The sequence below is a fragment of the Podarcis pityusensis genome, assembly GCF_964106645.2.
Source record: "Podarcis pityusensis genome assembly, chromosome: 5".
Lineage (NCBI taxonomy): Eukaryota > Metazoa > Chordata > Lepidosauria > Squamata > Lacertidae > Podarcis > Podarcis pityusensis.
Genome location: NC_138032.1, coordinates 38,512,402 through 38,533,710, shown reverse-complemented (window position 1 = coordinate 38,533,710; position 21,309 = coordinate 38,512,402). Strand labels below are relative to the sequence as shown.

At 44.1% G+C, this 21,309-nt stretch overlaps 1 protein-coding gene across 1 annotated transcript in view; it reads right to left on the bottom strand.

Annotated features, from left to right (window-relative positions):
- Nucleotides 1–21,309, bottom strand: part of ETV5 (ETS variant transcription factor 5) — a 40,826-nt gene that overhangs the window by 18,790 nt on the left and 727 nt on the right. Inside the window, exons 2-7 of the mRNA XM_081006696.1 lie at nucleotides 19,763–19,906; nucleotides 19,532–19,619; nucleotides 19,345–19,392; nucleotides 19,044–19,094; nucleotides 5,496–5,625; nucleotides 4,144–4,434 (exon numbers count right to left, since the gene is read on the bottom strand). Of these exons, the coding sequence (XP_080862822.1) occupies nucleotides 4,144–4,434; nucleotides 5,496–5,625; nucleotides 19,044–19,094; nucleotides 19,345–19,392; nucleotides 19,532–19,619; nucleotides 19,763–19,807 (653 nt within the window). The 5' untranslated portion in view covers nucleotides 19,808–19,906. The remainder of the gene's footprint in view (nucleotides 1–4,143; nucleotides 4,435–5,495; nucleotides 5,626–19,043; nucleotides 19,095–19,344; nucleotides 19,393–19,531; nucleotides 19,620–19,762; nucleotides 19,907–21,309) is intronic.

Sequence of the window (21,309 nt, the reverse complement as noted above, 5' to 3'; positions counted from 1 at the left end):
CCCCCAGAGGAAGTGCTAGAAGGAGCTGGAATGAGACAGAGGTATCTGCTCAGCTTTGCATGCAGATTGGCAGCACTTGCAAAACACTGCACCATGGGCTTTGTAGCTGCTACCAATCAGCAGCACCTGCAAACTCCCTTTGACCAATCATTTTACTTGCCCCACACCTGACTTAATATATGACAGCCCTGGGGGACAACATCATGATGGAGCAGCCTTAGAACTAATCAAGCTAGACCATCAACTGGGCAAGACCATCTCCAGTGAAAGGAAGATGCAGCGTGCCCCTTGCCAAAGAACAGGAACAGGACTATTTCACTATGGCTACGTTTTAGTAAACCAAACAAGTGGTTATGTAATTTTGAATCCACTCAGCAATCTATGAATGCAAAGTGGCTGCTACTCTGTCTATAAGGCGAGGGATTAAAGCCTTTAACTCTCCATGCAGGAGAAAATGTGTGTGCTTTCTGAAATGCTTTGAGGCTATATGGAACACACAGAGGCTCAACAAAGCAGAGGCCTGGGAGGAGAGCAGCAACACTCATCCTCAGATCTAAGATCTTAACAGAACACCTATTGACAGAATGCCACTCTGGCCTGGGGCTTTTTCAGTGTCTTGAAAAGGGTTTGGAGATAAAAGGAAAAGAGTCATTTAGGAAGAAATTACTCTTAAGTGCATGTCCAGATGTTAGCTTAGCTTCCTGGAGTGGACCAGATTCTTGGTTGGATTCTTAAAAGGATGGGAAATGACTTGAAATAGGCAGGACCATTTTCCATGGATGCCTCCATTATTCACAGGAACCAGCTGTGGGGACTGTATAGACTAGGGTTTCCCAAACTTGGATCTCCAGCTGTTTTTGGACTACAGTTCCTATCATCCCTAGCTATCAGGACCAGTGGTCAGGGATGATGGGAACTGGAGTCTAAAAACAGCTGGAGATGTTAAATACAGTGGTACCTTGGGTTAAGAACTTAATTCGTTCTGGAGGTCTGTTCTTAACTTGAAACTGTTCTTAACCTGAGGTACCACTTTAGCTAATGGGGCCTCCTGGTGCCGCCGCACGATTTCTGTTCTCATCCTGAAGCAAAGTTCTTAAACCGAGGTACTATTTCTGGGTTTGTGGAGTCTGTAACCTGAAGCGTCTGTAACCCGAGGTACCACTGTATGTATTCTGTAGTGGACCTCCTTTGTGATGTTTTATTTTGAAATCTTTAAGATAATATTTTAGTTTTCTGTTCTGTTGCTTTGACTGTATACTCTATATTTGACTTTCTTCAGATTGTTTTATTGATTCAATATGCAGTAAACCACTGTGATTTTTCTTAAAAATATAAAGCGGTATAAAAATAATAATCTAAAAATAAATAAATAAATAAATAAATAAATAAATAAATAAATAAATAAATAAAAAAAAATAGACACATCTCCCTATCAGTTATTTATGCTTGCGGGGGGAGAGAACCTGGACATCTGGATGATGGGCACCTGAAATAGCTCTATATCTCCCAAATTAGATGTGTCTGGGTGAGCCCCTAAAAGGATTAAGCAAGCTGCAGAAGGGGAGAAGCCCCTTGAGTCCTCCTTCTGAGAGGCTGGCAAGCAAGGCCCGCCCTCTCCCTTCCCTCTGCTCTGCTGAGGCATCTTCACACTTTGAAAGGCGATTGCTATCAATCAGTTCCTTTCCCAAGCACCCAGAGGCGCACAGGCTCCATTTGGCTTTGTAACATGATCCTCTGCAGCTGACAGGCCCAGATTACTCAACTTCCGATCCACCTCCTTCTAACCTTCCAGAATGTAACTCTAGAGCTGTGCTGGTATGGCCTCTGCAGGAAGAGGGACTTCCAGATGGGACTGTGCAGAGTGTCCCTAGCATAGCTTTAAGGTCATTGGGAGCTCAGGGCCTGGGGGTCTAAAAAAGCAATTTTAGATGCTGGTGCTAGAGAGAAGCTGCTTTTTAAAAAAGAAAGAAAAAGAAAGAAATGAGGTGGAGATAGGGTCACAGAGACAGATGAGCACAGATCCCTCTCTGGAGGTAAGCTCATCTTTTGAAGCTTTAATGTTGATTTATGTTCCTATGGTTTCACCTCTTGTGTAGATTAGCAGAGCATTTCTCACGGCATTCTGCACAAAACAGATTTGAGTAGCTTTGCATACCGACCTTCAAGTCCTCCCCACCCCCACCTGCTCCAGCTTTAAGAGCTCATTTCACATTGGTCCCCTACTCAATATTTTCTTTCTTTTTTTTTATGGGGAAGACGTGCACAGATGAGCTACATACACATGGGCTGATTGCATTTCTAAGAATTGCCTCCTTGCCAAATGCTGGCTGTTTCATGGCCCATTTGCAAGGGTTTGCATCCATGCAAATAATTCAGGGCACTTTTAAAAGCTCGCCCTGTGCAAATCTGGAACATCTACAGTGGCCAAAAAGGCAGAGTAGTTTCCTGAACAGCAAAACAAAGAACCCAAACAGAAGCTATCCTCAGCTCTAGTTGTGAAATCCCATTACTTGGGGTTCCTGTGGTCTTAGGATCCTAGCCTTCTGCTCAACACTTGGGGAACTGGGATGTGTCTCAAGAACCACCGAGATGTAAGCAGTTGGAATAAAATTTGGGCAAGTGTCAAAGGAGTTTGCAGTAATTACACAAGGTCACCAATCCCAACTGTGAGAGAAAAAGGATTCTAGTAAAGATGGGAAGGCTGAAGTATCAGGCAAGCCACAGAATGAAAGCAGGAGACATAGACTGCACAATATCAAGTGCACAAATTTCTGTTAAATCTAATGCGAGTCATTCACCACAGGGAGCTGGCAACTGGAAAACAGTGATAGCTATAAAGATCAATGGCAATGCAAATATCAGTGCAGGCTCAGAATGAGAGAGATTTATAACCATCTTTTTGGCAGATATCCTAAATCAGTTAAACCACAGCACAGAGAGCAATCATAAAATACAGGACAGGGAAGCACCTTTTGTGTTTAGTGAAGAAAGGGCTCAACCACAAGTCCTAGTTCAGATGACATGCTAAGCCAAACTTTGGCTTTGTGCAGTGTGGCAGAGCAGCAAAATGGCCTCTCCCGGAGCCCACACTGTCTTGCTGAACCAAGGTTTGGCTTAGCGTGTTGTGTGAACCAGGGCACTGTTTTGTCTTGGGGATCAATGAATCACCAGGAAAGGAAAAGGAGATTAGAGAACTTTATGGAAAAACAAAACCAACCAAGCACATTAGGGTTTCATTTGATGGCAAATGCCATTGTGAATACAAGCAGGATAAATAAGCCCCTGAGAGACTATTAAAAGATAAGAATTGAATCTATTTCAGTTTTATCTATTTATCTATTTAAATTTTATTTCCATTTCCATTTTATCAGAGCGCAGGACATAAATCTTTAATAATAAATGAAATGGTGTGTTCCAGTTTGAAAGACAGGCCTGACTGTTGATGAATTCGTATTCTGTAAAGCTGAAACAATGCTCTCTTGTAGGAGTAGGTTATTCCTGAAAGGGAAGAAGCCAAGCCATTTTCTCCCAAGGCAAATAAGAAGAAGAGTGGAAAAGGCTGGCCTCCTACATCAGAAGAGGAGGAAGGCAATTGAAAGGGTCCCAAGTACCCAATATTAAAATGGTAAGATTCAAAGTGCCGGCAGTTATTAAATTTAGCATAGGGCAACTTTCAGAGTGTCCTGGTTTTTACTTTTTGAAATATGGCAACCCTAATTTAGCATCCATCCAGCATACAATGTGCCCGGGATGGCAGGACCAGAAAGTGGGATGCTGCCTGCCAGAAAGCCACATTCCTTAGATACCAGGGAAGTAAATTCAGCTATGAGTCATAGTTCTGAAGTCGTAAACTTTTGCCTCAATTCCAAATTGAACATCTTCCCCTGACTTCAAATAATCAAACAAGGCATTCCTCAACGACTTCAGGATATAGCTGCATGCCTTCTTGCAATAAGAACAAGACTTTGTCCCCCAGAATTGCCCAACAGCACTCAAGAACGACACGCAGCACCTCAGTGTGCCAATCTGTGTGCACTAGCAATGCTGCCAAGTTTATATTTTAGCTCCATTAAAAAAAATGCCCTTGAATGCAGATTTTTTAAAAAGAAAACAGAAAGAACCAATGTACTTTTCTCTCTTTACCTGTGTTCTGTTGGATACTGGTTTTCAGGCATCATCTTTGGCATCTGAATAGGTTGATGAGGCGGCCGGGGAACAGCGAAGGTTTGCTGCCTTGGTTCCTGAAGGGCATGAGGGACAGGTGGAGGGGGCGCTCCCTGCAGAGGGCCTGTGCTGGGGGCATGGGCAGGAGTTTGGGCAGGTGCTGCTGGCAGAGGCGGGGGTGGAAGGGAGGTGCTCTGGAGCGCAGGTGAGGCTGGGGTGGCAGGCGGAGTTAATGGCTTGAACGCAGCAGGGGGCTTCCTGTCGTAGGCACTGTGTGAACAGAAGATAGAGAGGGCCGTAATAAATATGGGCAGCAGCCATTTCCACAGCTTCTGCTAGCTGTACTTGACAGCTCTGGCTTGTTTGCATTTCATGGTTGTCAGGAAGTAACAGTTGAGGTTGTTCACAGCCTCAAGGGAATCTTTGTACTTCAGGCAAGCGACAAAACAGGCTGAGTCATAGGGCTCATTTTGAAAACACTTCGCTCACAATTTTCTCGGAGATAACTGTAGCTTCCAATTGTTGCTTTTTCTTATATAAAAAAAAATCACCATTATTTCAGGAACAAACTCATTGTATTGAAAAACAAGGGGGGGGAGCTTTCTCTTCCCCCATTTGTGATAACCAACAAGAATTTGCTGCAATCTGAATGGCACATAAGCCTGCCACTCACCAACACACAATCATGCCCACAGGCTGCTTCAAATGTGGCTTTCCCGCCTACATGAGTGTAAGATGGAGTATATACCTATGTACACTTGTGTGCAAAAGCCATGCATGTCTGCTTCAGAGATTGCATGTACAGATAAGACACAAGCAATCTACTATGTGTTCCTCCCCACTGCCATTTGAAGATTTTTGATACACGAGAAAGGGCCTGGTGTAACTCAGCCCCGATAGCAGTAAATGTTAAGACTGTCATTTGCTTTATAGTTGAAGAAGCTTCCTGAATATCTTAAGTTTAGAAGATCACAGGTACCATGAGCACCAGCACATATGATGCTCTTTGGATGTGTGACTTACTGCCAAGGGATGTGGTTAACCACAAGAAGGATTTGGAGAGTGGATTCTAAACTTTCTGCCCATTAGTCAAATCATCTGAATACTGAGTAATAACTAGCACTACAACATGGGCATGTATTTGGTTTCCTAGAAATGGAATGCAAATCTAAGTTGGTTTCTACTTCCCTGATGGTCCCAACTTTGCCTACCAAGCTCAGCTCCCAGCTAGGTGGTTCTTAATGTTTTTATCAGCATAACTGAGGCAAATTGTAACTGAACCCAGTTCAGGTTCCATGCTTCCCCAAGCCATCCAAAAGCATCCAACCTACCAATAGTTGTAGAGGCACTTTTCTCCATAATTAGCACAGAGCACCTGTTCGTGGCTACAGGTAGACAGCTCAGAAGAAGGGCTGTGGAGTTCCCTCTTGATCTTAGCTGGGGGCGGTCCATGAAGTACCACTGAATAAAAATTAAAAGTGGAAGAAAAACAAACAAACCAATCAATCAATCAATCAATCAATCAATCATGTAATTTAGGACATATTCCCATGGATTGGAATAACCAAAAACATGCAACCAGACATTGCTCACTGCCCCAGAGCTAAAGTTGTGCATACTAGTGTCACAGCACTACACAGTGATGAGCATGCATGCACAGCTCTCTCCTTGCCTTAAGGAGAGTTACTTGTCCTTGGAGAGGTGCACATTTAGACTTCCACAGCAATGTGTCAGAACTACGGAGGCTGTGTGAATGGCAGAACCCCCCATTGCTAGACTTGGATACAGCAGGCATTGCATCACAACAGCAAAAGATTAACTGCTAGCAGCAGCAAGAGCATTTTAGGGTGGGGAAAAGGAGGGTATGAATGAGAACATGGGGGTGGTAATTGTCACAGAACACTTGTTTCTGCATGGCTTTTACAACTTCTCATTCCCAAGGACCAAACCTCCACTTTCTGGCATATTCCAAGATAGCATGAACAGAACATGAGGAGAACTCAGGATACCAGATTGTATACACAGAGGAACTGAGAATATGGTGGCACATGTTTGGTACCATAATCATGAGCAGATTTCTACATCTTGAACAGGATTCTATTAGAACCATGGAGTTTAACCACCCTTCCTTTCCAGCAGTAATCATGCATGTTGCAGGGAATTCTGGGGCATATTCTAGGCCTAGGGCATGTCCTCAGGTGCCTCTGAAACAAACTCAGCCCTTGGCTGCAAGCTGCGTATTGCAGGAAAATATGGTTAATGGTACACAAGCTGCATTTTATGGAACTCCACTAAACCTCTATGGAATACAGCTTGAAAAAAACATTGTGGTTGAAATACAGAGCTGTAAGGCAAAAATGATTCCACACCAATGACTTCCAGTACTTGCATATCACACCAACTGTTCTTGTCTCACACATAAGGATTTCTAGGATCACTCTGAGTGCAACACAACTCCTCTGTGTCTTCCACCTCATTTTATGCCAAAACAACAAAAATAAATGCTATCGAAAAATGTCAAGGGATGTGGCTAATTTGGGCAAGTACCTGTCCTGAGCTTCCATGGAGAGAAATAAGGGAACTAGGCTTGTAATTGGATCGTTCAATCTTGCTCTCCTAGCATTCCAATGTCCCTTTGAGAGGGATGCATCCTTCACATCGCTATACTGCCTAAACAAGACTTGGCAACAGAAGTCCACTTCCGAGGATGCAAGGGCTGCAGCTATGCCAATGCCGGGTGATAAATTACAATGACCTTGTTAGAAAAAACACCTCGCCTCAACAAGGGTCACAGCAACTCTCAGCTTAACTGGTTCTAAAAATACACAGTGCTGAATCCAACAAATGTCTGCATTTGGTCATTGGCTAAGTTGGTCTTTTCATCAGGTCCCTCATTTTAAGAGGTACATTCTCATCTCTGAAGCACGCAAAACATCATGTTGACAGCATTATTTGCATTCTATGTTACTACACAAGGCAGTACCAAACTTGTGCAAAAGCTGCATGAATGTAGTTTCTCCACAGGAAGCTTTTAACCAACAGGCACGAAGCACACACCCTAATCTCAGCTAGAATGGTCTTTCCTAGGTTTAAGACAGAATTGTGTAGAATGTCCCAGATCCCTGTTTCAGCAAGATTATGTGCCATCAGAATCACTTCTGTCATCATCTGTTCATCTGGGCAACTGCGGCAGCATGCTCCTCCCCATATAGGAATGTACTGCCAAACTGGCAAGATCTTTAAAGCTTGCAGCAAAACGTATCTCAACAGCAGGGGGTAAAGCCCTTGAAGCTTTTGGCCTGACTGCCTGAGCCCCAAATAACAGAAAGAAGTGTTATATCCTAGAGTTCTGAGATTTGGTCATTGCCTCTAATATTGTTGCAAAAGGTGGCATGATATTTAGGGATGGGGCAGGGGAAGGAACCACCCCACCCCTCATCATCTATTCTATATAGAAATACCAAAATTACCCCGGTGGACCAGCTACCATTCTACTCCTGTTAACGTAATAAGTTTTCATTAGTTGCCAGTAGTGTCTGTTTAAGAGCTTCTGTTATAATTTCCATTATTCCATCTAGTTTCCCAGGTGCCTTTCAATCACTATGCTACACTTGAGACCTGCAGGTTAGAGCCTCATTCCTTAATGTCACCCAATACACTTCTACTGTTACACCATATTGCACCACCACGTTTTCCAGGCACTGGCTTCCCTAGCATTAGTTCTGGTGGAAGCTGTCAGTCTAATTGGCTCCCATCCTTTTACTCCACAGATAATTGTCCTGCTAGAGGAACTTGCCTTTTACAGCATACTCCTCCCCACCTCTGCAGAGGGATAACAGCAGGGGCTTACTCACTGCAATGCTGCAGAAAACACAAAGCCCAGAATGGCAGGTTATTTGTTCCAGCATCTGGATTAATGTATTCTGAAGGAAACCAAACCTGGTTTTCCATCAAAAGAGAATATCTTGCTCCAGATGAAGCATAGGGACATTGGAAGCTGCCTTATATGGAATCAGGCCATTTGTCCATCTGGCAGACTGGTCATGGCACTGCAGGGTTTTAGACCAGGGTTTTGTCCCAGCTCTACCTGAAGATGCTAGGTATTGGAAGCTTGGGCTCTTCCACTGAGCTGTGGCCCTTTTCCCATGCTTTGTGGGGGCATCAAGAAAAACACAGACCAGTTTGGAGCACACTGGACAGTTGCAGGGAGATTGCACGTTGCCCTGGCTAGACCAGTCAATAATCCTCCAAAGGGAAATGGAAGTCATACCCTATTCTCCTTCTGCAATCACCAAAGAGAATGCATTCCAACTTGAACGCATTCTGCCACTTTGCAATTTGGAAGCAGATTTCAGATTAGAGTTAGAAAGAGCAAGTGGTCTCCAGAAGGTATATAAACTGGGGAGGGAGGGGAGGGGTTCGGAGGACCCAGGTCCTCTAAAATGCCAAAATGCTGAACTCAAAATGAAGGGAAGGCTGGCGATGGCCCTCATGCCACAGCAGAGAGTTCTTCTACTATATATAATTTTTAAACCAACTAATATATGCTTAGCCTAATTAATTTCTAAAAGAAGACGTTCTAGGAGAAGGCAAGTGCGTCAGAGTTCTGTACCTAAATAGTGACAGAACAGAACAGCTTGGCTTAGTCGGAAGTGGAGTATTATCTCCACAAAGGCTAAGCGCACAGCCATTGCCTGTGAGAGAGGATAGCCTGAGTCTGACAGCTTCCAGCCATCACCGCCAATTAGCAGTTCCCTGCATTCTATGTGCTGTCAAAGCCTCCCAGAGATGGGCAGAGACATCCACTCCTTTGGGGCAGTTGGGACACATCTGGGAGGGAACATTTAGTGCTAAGCCCTGGACCTGTTCAAATCCTTCTTTCTACGGGAGGGCAAAGTAGAAGAGCCAAGAGTGCCTTGGATTGAGCTGCTTGGTTTTTTTTTTTTAGGGATAAGGTTTTGCTTGTTTGAAAAGGCTATACAATAAGTCAAGAGTACAATTCATTTCATTAAACTCTGGTGTTTTTGTTTTTATTTAAAAAAACCACTAGCAGCTGCATTTCTCATACATTTTCATTCTGGCAGTATGTTGGCATTTCAAGTGTTAATGTGTCCCCGTCCCCCCACTCCCTATAATTTGCTCTCTGTCCTCTCCCACCCCCACTTCCTAATAGGCATGGCCTTGCTGAGCAGCAAACAGCAGGAAACTCACTTTGGAGGTGTTCCAGCTGTCAGTCACAAGCATGTTTCTTTCCAACAGTCTCTGTGTTGTTTGAGCGGTTGTTTTTCTGCCAGCAGCACAATGGGGCTTAGTTATTCATTGAAGAAGGAGGTTGAGGGAGGGGGAGAGAATCTGCAAGCAGGCACCACCCTCCATTCACAACCAATTTGGAATACTCCATCCATTCACAAAAAAACCCCCTCTCTCTCCCCACAGCTGAGCGCTACCAATCAGGGGAAGGGAAATGACACTTAAGATCATAACAGAGACCAGCTGTCCTGCACAGAGAAGCTTGTGCTGCGGGCAACGTTTATGTAAGGAATTCAAACACTGCAGAAACAGCCTGCATAGCTAGGAGGGAGTCAGCCTCTCCAAAGAGTTCATTGCAAATGATTGTGCAACCCCACTTGTGGTGAGGTCCGGAAATGCCCTTTGGCCGGGGTGGGGGTGGGGAGTAAAAATAATTTGTAAAATCAACTTTTCCCCTTCAAAACAACGGCTGCCTGCCAGTGGACAGAATATTTCCTTTTAATGCTAACAGTGCCCTCACTCTCAGCTCCATCTATTAGTAGCTACTGTAGCCCCTGCATTTATGGGAAGGATTAAGAGAGGGGCTAATTATCCCCAGTGTAGGAAAAATGGCATTTCTTGAGGACTACAGCGTTGTGAAATTGGTGCTAATTGCTCAAAAACTGCTCACAAAAGGAAAAAAGACAGCAAATAGGGGTCCCGGAGGAGGAAAGACAAAAGGTGTTGCTAGTATAATGCCAAATAAAAAGAAACACATACAATTTAGGGGAAAAAGCACTTTCTTACTGAGTTCAAGAAGGGGCAGCTCTTGAAGGATATTTGGAAGCTGTAACATGTTGCTTAAGTCGTGTAACATCCTATGCAAGTTACATGGGCTCTCATGTTAGCTTCTGGAGACAGCCCCAGTTTTTGGTTTCAACCTGCAGAGCTCTTATTGGCCTCTCTCTCTCTCTCTCTCTCTCCCCCCCCCCAGGAGTCCTCCCACTGTTTACAGCAGAGGTGGGGAACCTATGGCCCTCCAGATGTCATTGGACTCCAACTCCCATCATTCCCAGCCATTGACCATGCTGTCTGGAGCTGATGGAAGATGGAGTCCATCATTCATCTGGACAGCCAGATGATACTACACCAAACGACCTGCTCCTAGGAAGGTGGGCAGTGCTGAACCTCAAAACATGGCTTGGTTTCTTTAAGTCTGATACCACCTTTCCCAGGACAGAGGATAACAAAGTACAATAGCACATCCCTCTGCCAACTCTCTCACTGCACAGGCTCACAGATATTTGCCCATATGAACTCTTTCAGGAGCCCAGCCAAGACTTGCCTGTACAGGCTGGCTTTTGATGTCCCACCCACACAATATTTCAGCTTGAAAAATCACTCTCATCCCACCCCATTGGATGTCTCCTGCATGGAAACTCTGGATGCAAACAAGGGAGATGGGGGTAGGGTTGGAAGGAGTCCTCACAAACTGAAGAGGCCTCTGTAGTATGAAGGGAAATCCTGCTTATCTAAAAGAAGTCCCTCCTCACAACAATATCTGGATGACCACAAGCTCCCTTTCCCCGCTTCCATCCATGAAAGCCAAAGCACTGTTGCAGTTTAAAAGGGCTGCTGGATAAAATCAGACACAGGTTCAAGTGCAGACGTTGCCTGCTGGAACTGCCAAGTTTTCAATGGGATGCTGCCCCCCCCCTCAATCCACAGCAAGATGCCCACTGGATCACTTATCCAAGTGTGCATTCCATCAAACAAAGTAAGGCAGGCAGCATCCGCACTGAAGATGCACATTTGAGACAGGTCTGGAAATCCTGATCAAGCAAGTGACAGGCATGCATTATGCTGCTTCTGAGCAGCCAAAGGGGAAAAGGAACAAAACACCACCTCCACCTAAAAACATCCTAAGCGAATCAAACTTTTAATACAGTCGTACCTTGGATTTCGAACGGAATGCGTCCATTTGACTTCCGAAACGTTCGGAAACCAAGGTGCGGCTTCCGAGGCAAAGTTCGCAAACCGGAACACCTACTTCCGGGTTTGCGGCGTTTGAGTTCCAAGTTGTTCATGAACTAAGCTGTTTGAAAACCAAGGTACTATCTCTCTCTCCCCCCCCCCTTGCACACCCCTCCTAACCACTAAATATTAATCCATTACTGTACAGTGGTATCTCGGGTTAAGAACTTAATTCATTCTGGAGGTCCGTTCTTAACCTGAAACTGTTCTTAACTTGAGGTACCACTTTAGATAACGGGGCCTCCCGCCACCGCCCGATTTCTGTTCTCACCCTGAAGCAAAGTTCTTAACCCGAGGTACTATTTCTGGGTTAGCGGAGTCTGTAACCTGAGGTACCACTGTACTAGCAACGGCAGCCTCTGAAGCCTTACCAGGCAACAAGAGAAGCAGCCCATCCCTAAAGTGCCTTCCCTGGGTGCTGACTTGTGGTACACACACCTAGGCCAGCAGTCAGAGGAAGAGCTCAGTGCCTCAAAGGCAGATATGTGTGTGTGTGTGTGTGTGTGTGTGTGTGTGTGTGTGTGTGTGTGTTGTGTGTCTGCCTCAGAGAAAGTACACATTCTCATTTCCCTGTTCTAATACATTAACTATAATTAGAACCTAGAAAGAAAGAAGCAAGCAAGCAGCACAACTATAGGTTATGTCTCAACACGCCAAGGTAGAGAGGAAGTCAGGAATGCAGCGCGGCTTGGGGGAGGAGGCGCCAAGGGCTTTTGCCTTGTTTATCTGTGCACTGGCAGTGAAGCAGGACAATAGATGCTGAACCAGCACCAAGAAATCAGCCAGGAACTTGCATGCAAAGAGCTTTGTGCCAGCGGAGCTCTCTACCCCATTCACAGATGCCATAGCAGAGACACCACAATACCGCTTCCACCAGAAGTTATCATGGTACAGTTTGCCAGTTTAGAGAGGTAAGCTTTCAGAGGGTGGAAGATGTTTAGAATACAGGTGTCCCATTTGATCCTGAATGTCCAAATTTCAAAATTAGTCACTCTCTCTCCTATTGCCTTAGCTCTAACTTTGCAAACAGAATGACCTGGAATACACCATCAGCAGAGTCACGTGGTGCTGCTAGACTGCACCACTTTAGAGATTCTTTGCGGGATCACGTGTTGGAATGCATGTCTCCCCCTGACATCTCCCTGCACATAGAAACCTAGCACATCAAGGAGAATGTTTAGCCTGATACTCCTTTCCTTGGATTTGCTTTCTTTCTAGTTGCTGAGAATCCTTTTGAGGGGCGGATGGTGGGAATGAAATTCCCCATCCACACTCTCAAGCAAAACAGTGCAGCAAAAGCTGCACCATGTGATTTTCCTGATGGAGGCCTGTGCTGAAATAGGCATTTTCACCATGAGTCTGATGACTCGCACACTTTTCAGAGGAGGAAACACACATCCATAAGCTGGAAAAACAGAACTAGAGTCAAAAGACGAGCCTGTGGCCCAAAGGAGGCAAATTATCTAATCTGTTTGGGCAGTAGCCAACTAACGTGTCCCGTCAGCACATAGGATTTCCGCTTGCGCAATGGAACTTCCCCCCTCCTCCGCCTGCGCATACCCTGCGCCATTCCCAAATCTGTTCTGGAAGGCTTGGGAAACCTCTAGAACAGATTTTGGGGGTGTACGGGGGGAAAAGCTATGTTGCACAAATGGAAACCCTTGCACTGACAGGATGCGTTCGTTGGATACTTCCCTATGGAAAGCGACTTCTCAGAAGTCACAGTGTTGTTTGTAGCGCCTGCATGGGTGATATCAGGGTATGCGGCCACAAACTCTTTGCCAATACTGCATTGTGCTCAAATCCTCACACTGCAGTTAGAAAGCTGGTGATATCTATTTAAGACTCTATGCAGGGATGTATCTTTGCTTGCATGATACCAACCACCTGCTCATGACCTTATGTGCAGCCATCATTACCTGGTTTCCACACTGAAGCGGCTTGCTCCCAACTCCTAAGCGACTTGTACACACAAACAGGTTGCTTGGTAACCGTGTGGCTTTGTGGGTATGGAAAGCCAATTGATCTGGATCAGTGTACACCTGCTCAAGGAATGACGTACACTCAGGTCAACACCAGCCTGGCATTTGAGCCTTAATCTCCTTGCCTCTTGTCTTTGCAGAACTGACGAGGTCAGAGATCAAGGGGCAAGGGACAAAGTCTCTATGCTTCAAGGCTTTTCATGCAATTTTGAACTTATGTCTGAACTCTGCTCTTCTTTCCCCTTTTTCTGACCCATAAAGGGTGTCTACAAATAGATGTGATGCAAACCAGAAAACAATTGCCCAATTTCTTCAAATTCTCTCTCTCTCTCTCTCTCTCTCTCTCTCTCACACACACACACACACAGAGTAATGCACTTGTATGCTTTCACCAAGGAAAAAGTGAAGTGCAGGAAGCATAATTCTGAGTTTTCAACATTCTCTACCCATTCTTGGCACTAGTGTATTATCAAAATAGTCTTTCATGTGAATTGACCCCAACTGGTTAAAAATACCAGTACTTCATGATGAAAGAGATGGGAGTTGATCAGCAGAAATCTAGGCACTTCCTTTAGCTATGTTGTCACAACTCAGAGATCACTGTTGAGAGACCAACAATATTTTCAAGAGAACTGAAAGTTGTTTAAGAAGGGAACTGCTTCCTATGATGTATGAGTAGCATTATACAGATTTTTACTCAGAGTAGCCCCATTAAAATTAATGGCCATGGCAAACATACATTCAGTAATTTCAATGAGCTGACTCTGAACGAAAGTTAAATGTTATTCCCCATACAAAAGGATACAAAAACTTGCCCCTTGATCTCTGACCTCATCCGTTCTGCAAAGACAAGAGGCAAGGAGATTAAGGCTCAAATGCCAGGCTGGTGTTGCCCTAAGTGTATGCCATTCCTTAAGCAGGTGTACACTGATCCAGATCAGTTTACCAAATGTAATCTGTATTTGTTTTTTGTTGCATCTCACTCTCATCTTAGGTTTCGCTGTGTTGATTTTGTGTAAGCCACCTTATAAATAAAGTCATTAACTGGAGCAACAGCTTGAATTCTGATTTAAGAGTAGAACCATTGAAAACAATGGGGGTTAAGAAGATGCAAAGAGCACCACTGGATCAGGCCAAAACCCCATCTAGTCCAGTATCCTGTTCTCAGAGTGGCTAACCATAAGACGCCTATGGGAAGCCCGCCAGCAGGACACAGGACAGCCAGTGTTAGAAACTGAGATATGAAAGCTAGGAGCTAAAAGGCATCTTAAACCTAGGTTAAGCGCACAACAACGGAATGTCTAGGCGTGCTTTTTAATAACAAGAATACAAAGCTGAAAATGAATGAATTACAACTAAAACATTATGTTCATTCTTCACATGGTCTAGTCCTTCCCCTGCCTACCCACCCTAATATTCTTAAGAGGGTCTCTTCTCCAGTCTTCAGAGAGTAGCTGGAAGTGGGGAGGCAGAAAAAGGTCCTCCTTTCCTTCCACTCTGCAGTTTTAATCTGAAATCTTCGGCGCAGTACTGCACCCAGAGCTCAGAAACTGCTTGCGCTGATGAAATTCCCTGTCGCAAAATGTGCAGAAAACAATGGGAGCTTTGAGCACAGCAGCTCTCTCTGCCACTTGTGATTCCCAGCAACTGGTATTCAGAGACATATTGCCTCTTTGACACTGGAGGTAGGACAAAGCCATCATGGCCAGTACCCATTCATAGAAGATAGGGTTAAGTTATTATGGTGCTGGAGGACTCTTGAGAGTCCCATTGACAGCAGGAAGATCAAATCTATCCATTCTGAAGGAAATCAGCCCTGAGTAAAGGGATCTGGAAGGACAGATCCTTTGGCCACCTCATGAGAAGAGAAGACTCCCTGGAAAAGACCCTGATGTTGGGAAAGATGGAGGGCACAAGGAGAAGGGGACGACAGAGGACGACATGGTTGGACAGTGTTCTCAAAGCTACCAGCATGAGTTTGACCAAACTGCGGGAGGCAGTGGAAGACAGGAGTGCCTGGCGTGCCCTGGTCCATGGGGTCACAAAGAGTCGGACACGACTAAACAACAACAAAGGGCTAAGTTAGTGATGGCTAACTTAAGACCCGCAATGGAGCTTAAATATAGTAGGCAAGTCGAGATGCAGCACAATAAATCATAAAGTAAAACAAGTTCGAGTGTATACATTAGGAACCACAATCCCTCTTCAAGACTGTTATCAACTCTCTGAAATACCATTGTCCCCCTCGGCCCCTTTATCTTTATCCACAAAACCATCCTTAGCCACAGGAAGTAGTTGCCTGTTTAATAATTCAAGTCATTATCAGGAACATACAGGAAGAAGGTTGTAACTGTTCACCCTTTTAACCTTCACAGGGTTATCGAAGGCTACTTCAAGAGAAAATACACCCTTACTGCTCCAAAGGAAGAAAAAAAAGTTGACAAAATGGCAGGCTATAGCTGGGGTGGGGAAGAGTTGCAGCTTGGCTGGGTTCCCATGTTGAGGCTACACAAGTGTTCCTGCACCTTTTTTTGGTTGAGGATCATTTATTCTAATCAATATTTTATGTATTAACTCTACGTTTAACCTCACCATCATATTATCCCTGGGCAAGTTACAATTCATGTATATATCTCACTTTTCCTTTAAAAAAACACTGACGTTTTCTTCATTTCTTTGTTCTTTTCATTGTACATTTCACTTTTTCAATCAGTTGTCCAAAGTAGCCCACATTTTAAAATGTAAAAAATATGAGCTATAAGAAACCCCTGAAATAGCAAATAGCAATAAGATGCTTGGTGGGCACAGAAAGGGAGAGCTCAGCCTCCCAAGCATTTTTAAATTGTCCCAGGATAGGATGCGTGGATAAGGGAAGAGAGTTGTCCACTGGCGATGTCAGAGGTGACACACACAAACACAGAGAGAGCTAACCTTTATGTAATTTGCTAGCCAAGGGAATTAGTCTCTCTCACCAAAACAGAACCGTTACCATAGAGGAAAGCCATCTGGAGCCTGCTCAACAAACGCTAACAATTGTCTGAAAAACACAGTGGGCGAGATCCAAGGTAGTGTGAGCAGGCATCCTCTTGTGCTGTGGGGCTTCTCCTTACTCTCCTCCCCCTAGCAACCCCCAACTCTTCAGAGTAGATTTCGGGAGCACGAGGGTGGGGGGGGGAAAGAGAAACCAAAAGTCTCATTACGCAAGTGTGCAGACAGCATTGGATGCCACCCAACATCTGGGAGAGACCCTCATTAAAGCGGGAGAAATAGTAGAAAAATAAAAATAGGACAGTAAGACCAACAAGTAATAGGAAACAGGCACCTTAACCTAAAGCTTGTCACAGTGCCATTCTTAGAGAACTAGAGTCAGAACAGAGGCAGAGATGTGTGCAGACATATTGTGCTTTTTATAGACCTTGCAAAAGAATTAGCTTTTCAAAGTGCCACCTACAAGGGTACTCAAGTAAACACTTTCATGTAATTACATAATAGGAAGCAGAAGAAGAAATGAAAACCCACCACCATCATCCAAATTAAAATACATAGGACTGGTCCTAATTCTAAGACCACACATTCCAAGCAAACATTTTGAGGCAAAATAGCACCAACTGTCTCCTGAACAGCCCCAATTCTAAACTCATTTACTTGGCACCAAGTCGCACCAATTTTAAACGGAACTCAAGTTAAGGGTGTTTAGGATTAGCATGTTACTCATGCAGCAGTTGATTTCTGTGCCAGAAACCACAGTAATAATGCAAACCATGAATCATCATACATCCATCTATGACATATTAAGCAAGAGCTCCAGAAACCCTTTCAAGTGCAAAAGATGCCCTGTTCATTTCTCTTTATTCATCTATTCAATCAGCTATTCTGGTGCAATACAGCAAACTGCATTACTGAGCCTCTCAAAGGCCACAGAGTTTCACTTTGCAGATTCTGGGCCCCATATTATCTTTCCACCTTTAAAAAAAGTAAATATTGGAGATCCCCTTGCTCTTTGGGAACTTTAGCAGGTTTTAGCGATATGCCTTCTCACCTTCGCTCAGAATTTAGCCCTTCTGCTATACACAGGGCACAATCCTCTCTCCAACCTCTGGCAATTGGTTTCACTAGCCTGAGTGGCTTAAAAGACCTGTACAGGTCAGAAGGGAAGCCTGTCTCCCCTGCAAACACATGGTTCCAGTAAGATTTAAATTTGGCATTACTAGATCCATTCCAGGCAGGAAGCTACTCATTGATATATAAACAGCTTCCATTGAGAATCCCCTCCTGCCATCGACCTGCTCACCACAAACACAGAATACATAGAGGATGCTCAGGCCAGAAGGAAAAGGCTTCTTAACCCAAAGAGAACTCCTAATGCCTCTCACAAAAGGTTTGCTGCGGAGGCCCAGAACTCTGGAGAAGACATTTTGTTTTCCCCACAATCCTTCAGGCTCCTGAACCGTAAAAGCTTGCTGAGAGAGAGAGAGCACCTCTGCCAACAACATCTCCTCCCACACAGCCCGGCTGCAGTTTATACTGCTCCGAGCAGGAGAACTGGAAGGGTTGGGTTAGAATGTCAACACGGAGAGAAAATTTCTTACTCCAGGCTGCCTTTCATCTCAGGGAGGAGGAAAGAAAACACACACACACACACACACACACACACACCACAACCAGTCTGAGGAAGCTTTCATGGCAAGCTTCCCACTTACTTCAAAGTAATCAAAGGGCAATAATTAACATGCATTTACTGTAGCACAAGATACACCACTGCATGCTGTGACAGAGTTTGAATCAAGAATCCGTTCCACTGCAGGCTATGTTTTCTTCCCTTCAAATTCTGTGGCAATCAGAACAGCTACACACACACACACACACACACACACACACACACACACCCTGAGTGGATGCGGAGTAACATTTCCACTTTACACTTTTAAGAACATCATCTTGCTTTTCTTTAACCTCTAATGCCCCCAAATCACAGTCAAAAAATATGCAGAAAGCATGCGTGCCTAAATAGCTTGCTGCCTGCAGAGGCCCAGGTGCTGAGCTCTCAGATGCTGCAGGTAAGGGAGAATTTTGGGGGTGGTGCAGTGCGAGAGGAACGGCTTTCCTAGCCGCCTTCTCAGAGCTGCTGGCTTGCCAATGACGAATGCTCCCTAAAGCTGCTCAAGTTTCACCAGCAAAGCTTTGTCCTTCACAGCTTCGCTATAGCTGCAGCTATAATAGCCAGAAAAGTCATTGAGGGAATTGGAAGGCACAGGGCTGGTGAGAGACAGAGTGCTCTTGTGCTTGCTGTCAAATGGATTTTAATATCTCTTACATTATGAAGTATTCATGGGGGCTTGAAAGGGTTCTGCAGAGATCAAGGTTAATAGGCAGCCCCAGAGATGCTCAAATAAATATCCTAAGTCTGCCAATTAAAGCAGTGCCGTTAACAGAACAGTCAGTGTCCACACCTTCTGTCTGCTCCCTTCTCGTCAAGATCCACAGATTCGACAAAAAACTTGCAAAAATACACTTTGCAGCTACATTTAATTAACAGAAGCAAAAACCAAGGGAGCAACTAAAACCTGTCACACATCTTGCAATGACACTACAGATTTCACAGCAGGCAGACAAATGAACAAGAGAATGACTTACAGTTATCGGACTGGAAATCTGGGACAAACTGTTCATCATCAGGAACTTGGGCTAAAAGAAAGGGGGGGGAAACAAGGTTTTTTCACCAATTAATTAATAAATTAAACCCTACATTTCCTTATCTAAAGACAAAGGAGCTCACAAGCCAAAATAAATATTAATGTCACACATTACAAAACAGCAAAAAAAGAAGAACAAAGAAAAAAGATTCCATAGAAATGACAAGCACGACCATTTATCATAGCCAATAGGTTATCAAAGCACAATGGGACACAGAATTGTGATATCAACAAGGATTTACCTTCAGCTAACCAAGCCTCCTGCAACTGGCTGAGATCCTGAAACAATTCTGAAAGAAAATAAGAACAAAAAAATGGAGTATTTTTTCTGCTTACATGCTTTTTACACATGCTGCTTAAAATGGTGATGTTTCAAAGATGCTTTTTTCAAACATCAACAACAAAAAAAAGGAGGCAATTCTTCGCTACCTTCAGAATCATGAGCCAAGTCAGTGTCCTGAAACTTCCTTTTTCTGTCATTTACTGGCCTGCCTCGACATTCATCTGTGCAAGGTTTCTGGTAGAAGCAAAGAAATGTAACTATGAAGGGCAATCGTTCAAAAACACAAAAGAGCAGAAGCAACATGAACTTTGTACAAAGGAGCAGGGGGCATCACATGATAAGAAAACAAAACCACATTTAAAAAAATGAAGTCCTACCCCAGGGACCATGAAAGGGACCTGCTGATCATAAAAACCATCCATTGTGCTTGCAAATTCTTTAATATTCCCTCGAACGTTTTTAGCATTGAGTAATTCCAGGATGAGAAGAGTTTTCAGAATCTAGTTCTGGCAGATTTCAGGCTGGAAGGGAGAAGAGAAAGACAGAGGAATCAGACAATGTTCTGCCTTTAAGGCACCTGAAGAGACCATCTCTAACAGCACATGAGCATGTTCTGCAAGCTTTTAGGATTATCTTTTGTGCTTAGTTAACACACATTAAACATGGGGGAGGGAGGAAGACAAATTATAGTATTAACCCCCCTCTAGCTAGTTGCTATGATATCCATTCATTAGGTTGCTGCTCTTTTTAAATCAACACACCAAAGCCCCAACCTTTAATCCATGATGTCACAGAGTTACTATGGAAACAGTCGTGACATCACTAAATGCGAATTACAACCGCTTAAGAACAAACATAGGGAACGGCATGGATTATAAGGCAGAGATCACATGGCTTGGAGTACATTTTCTCCCTACATGGTCGAAAGATAAAATATAAATAGCAACAAGTGCACAGGAAAGTCGACTGGAGTTAGTGAAACAGCTTGGCTTTCTGGAGATGATAATTATCTGCATGCAACTCCTCTAGGTTACAAAGAGAACCAATGCTCTTTTACTTACGCCTAAGCAAAGCAAACCGAAAAGATCCCTTGATTTCATTGCTACCAGAAACTGTACTTAGTACTGTAGCCATTCAAGCATTGTTTGAAGTAGCTTATTTTTTTTTTTCTGATCTAAACCTTTGAAATCTCGGATAATTTACTCGAAAGCTTAAAAACACACTGCAAGAAATATCCATGTTAGGTTGGCATAAGAACCCAGCGCGAAATGGAAAACTGCTCGGTCCCTTGTTCTGCTGATGCAACTTTTGCTGCTATTGAACAGCCTGTATATCTTCAAGAAATCTGCTAAGCAAAGGGCAGTTTTCAGTCTTCCCTTAAGTAAATTCACCGTGAAGTTTAAACACAAGAGAGATTTATGGCTTGTTTAAAAGAAGCAGTATTTTCTACGGACTCCTCTCAAAAATACAGAATCTGTGGTCTTAAAAAAAAAAAAAACTTGAGTAAGTGCGTTTCATAACATGGGGTTGGCGGCGGGGGGAGAGAAAGACGAGAGAAAGGTGGTGGTAGCGAGATCGGTTATGAACTTCTTTATCTAGCCTAGCTGGTCAACTGTTGCAAACTGCTCCTAAATATCACCGCGGACACAAATATCTTCCATTCCGAACTTGCCCCGTCGATTCAGAGCAAATTTTTTTTTGGCAAAAACGGCGATTGGAAGCAACATATTTAAAAACATTATGTCGCGCGTACTAAATCCGCTTTTCTATCTGGCCGCTGCGATTCGCCTCCCCTCTCCCCCCCCCCCCCGTACCCCTAGGGAAAGCCTTTAACGCAGCCAAACAATACAATTAGCATCCCCTCCCCCATGTGCAAATCTGGCTTAAGTTTTATGAATGGCAGAGCAAGCAACAAGAGCAGGTA